The 3037-nt window shown below is 46.1% G+C and overlaps 1 protein-coding gene across 1 annotated transcript in view; it reads right to left on the reverse strand.

Moving 5' to 3' along the window:
- Positions 1-3037, reverse strand: part of Col6a5 (collagen type VI alpha 5 chain) — a gene marked incomplete at its 5' end in the record, with an annotated part of 116700 nt that overhangs the window by 99060 nt on the left and 14603 nt on the right. The window contains 2 exons of the mRNA XM_008825117.3: positions 2226-2307; positions 2416-2756. Coding sequence (XP_008823339.2) covers positions 2226-2307; positions 2416-2756 — 423 coding nt within the window. The remainder of the gene's footprint in view (positions 1-2225; positions 2308-2415; positions 2757-3037) is intronic.

Below are 3037 nucleotides of genomic sequence, written 5' to 3' on the forward strand. Positions count from 1 at the left end.
CAAGGAATCCTACAGCAGGCTGTTCACATTTCTGACTCTGGCCTCTGACTTTAGCAAGAAATCTCTTGAGAAAAAAACATTTAACAAAAACTATCTATAAATTACTGAAAAACTCTAGCAGAAGAAAACAGTGCTCAATATCTCATACCAATTCTGATGCAACGCTTGGGCATTCAAAAGTGGTTTTAAAGGAGGGTCATTAGTCATCTTTGGGGGTAAAGTTCTGAATTTTCTGAAATGTATGTTAATAAGTTATCTCCCGGGAACCCAGATTCTGGGTGATTCATGTCTCAGCTGAATGCATCAGTTCATTCACTCATTCAGTGATTCATTAATTCCTCTACCAACTCATTGGCTCCATCCATCCCCACATTAAGCAAGTATTTGTTTCTTAGCTGTTGTATTACCAGGGGTACAAAATTCCTGCCTGTCTGACTTACGGTCTAATGGACAAGATGGACAGAATAGAGAGTTGCTCAGAGAAGTTCTCTGAGAGGATCCATCGAGGTATGATAAATGTCCTAGCTTGAAGTGAACATCCTAACAGTTTCAAGAGGACATAGGAGGATTTCTGGAGAAAGTGATGTTTAAGCTGACTCTGTAGGATTAATGGAAGTTGGTCAAGGGAGAGAACCAGAGATGGAAGATGGGAGAAGTCTGAGGATGAAGGAAGGTATGCAGAGCTCTAGACTGGCAGGAAGGGGACCATAAATGCCTTGGAGGAGGAAAGCTGTGTGTGCTGGAATGCCCAGTGTGAGGAAGGAGCTCAGGCTGGAACAGGGAGCAGAGGCTGGACTCTGCAGTCCCTTGCCTAATCCAAGGACCATGAGAAGGCACCAAAAGAATCCTAACAGAGAAGATGCCACCATCCAGATATAAAACAGCAAATTTTGTGATTCTAGGGAGGGTCTGTGAAAAGCCCTAAAGGTGATTCTGGGGCTCTTTCAAAGCCGTTTTATATGATGGGCCCCATTCAACAGTTAATAAAATCTCCTTTTCTATTGATGACTCTCAACTTCTACATCTCTCTTCCAGCTCAGTCCAGAGCTGACACCTACAACATGAAAGGTCAGACATGCTTGCTGGAATCACACTGCTATCTTTCTCATGGCTAAACAGAAAACCTGCTTTTTCTCAGGAAAATAGGAAGTGGATTATGTCAGACTTCCTAGAAACAGAATATGAGGAGAGAGAGAGAGAGAGAGAGAGAGATTTACTAAGAAAGATGATAGATATGGTGGCTTATGCAGAGGCAGGTGGATCTCTGTGAGTTCAAGCCCAGCCTGGTGTATAAAGTGAATTCTAGGCCAGCCAGGGCTATACAGTGAGACCCTGTCTCAAAAAAAAAAAAAAAAACTAAGGTAGCAAAGGGAAGGTAATGAGAGGGTTCTACCTCACCAAACTCTCAGCCTTGGTCTGATTTGTGAGGGGCTTTGGTGTGTTAACTGTGCCACAGTTGACCCACTTGAAGCAAAAACATTGGGTTTTTGAATATCTACATCATAAAGAGCCAAACCTACTGAAACAGGACATGGTCTAACCTCGCCTGTAATGCTCACTCCTCATTGTCAGCTTGACTGTATTAATGAGCCCCTAAGACTTTACTAGGGCACAGCTTTGAAGGTGTTTGTGAAGATACTTCCTGTGAGGATCAACTGAGGGAAGAAGATATGCCCTGAATACAGGTGGCACCACCCCATGGGTGGGGGCCCTGGACTGGGCACAAAAGGGAAAAGGAGAAAGCTACCTGATCCCTGGAATTCCTCATTCTCTGCTTCCTGTTCTGCTGAGATGTGAACAAGCAGCTGCCACATGCTCCTGCCACCACCACAGAGCCCCTTGTCAGCACTGGATCCTCCCCTGCCATGTCTTCTCTGCCAGGACACACTGTATCCCCCTGCCTAGATATGAGCCAGTATAAACCTCTCCTCTTCAACTCACTTCTCGGGTATTTGGTTACAGCAAGGAGAAGAGTAAACAACAATCTGAGCCCAAGCTGCTCAGGTTGGTCAATGGCATATGCCTGTAAAAAGTCACAGGTGTAAGGACTTGGTTATAGCTTTGCATCATTTAGGGAGGACAGTGGGGGCTGATCAAAGGACTCTGCACAAGTCACCACTAGCACCTTTGGAAAGAGGCTGCCCAGATCCCAAGATCTAGCTCACATAGGATAGAGACTTGCTCAGATGCTCCACACTCCACTGTTTCCGTTTTCAACTCAATACCTGCTTCTCTGAGCCTGTCCGACTCATTTTCCAGCGCTGTGATGCTTTCGCCCTGGAGACCATCGGAAAAGATCAGCAGCACCTACAGAGAGGAAAACAGAGAATGGGATGATGGAAAGCCAGAGATACAGCTGGGGAAGGAGGAACAAACAAGGAAGGAGGAATGGGAGATGGAATGTCGAAAGGATACCTGGCCCCTGGACGCAGATGTCTCCTCAAACGTGTCCCACAATGATTGCAAGAACTGTGCATTCAGATGAGATGGCCCATCAACGGTGACTTGCAGCAAGCTGTCAAATACTGCTTTCTGATAGATTTGGAACTTAGCAAGGGATTCTTGGTCATTGTTCACCTTAAAGGCTAGGCTCACCTGTGCCTCTGCACCTGCCCCGCAGCTCACCCCTCTGAGAGAGGTGATGGCCTCTAAGATGCTTGGGAGGTATGATTCCAAATGAGGGTGGCCCTGGAACAAAGGCTGCCCCTGATGGTGAGTCGAAATATCAAACCCGACCACCACATCCACAAAGCAATCTGGAGACAAAAGAAACAAGACCCAAGTGATGAGCAAACAGGAATGAGGAAGGGTTAAAAGGAAGGGCAGGAGAAAGAATTGCCGTCATGCCCAGAGCTAGAGCCAGGGAGAGTCTAGTACCCAAGAGTGTTCAAGATTACAGATAATTGCTGTGCTACTAGCATAGAAAACCCTTTGAGATATTACAAGTCCCACCAGGCATCTGAGTTTTAAACCATAATGGAGACTCCTCCGTGTGTGTGTGTGTGTGTGTGTGTGTGTGTGTGTGTGTGTGTGTGTG

Source organism: Nannospalax galili, unplaced genomic scaffold (assembly GCF_000622305.1).
Source record: "Nannospalax galili isolate Female #2095 unplaced genomic scaffold, S.galili_v1.0 scaffold369, whole genome shotgun sequence".
Classification (NCBI taxonomy): domain Eukaryota; kingdom Metazoa; phylum Chordata; class Mammalia; order Rodentia; family Spalacidae; genus Nannospalax; species Nannospalax galili.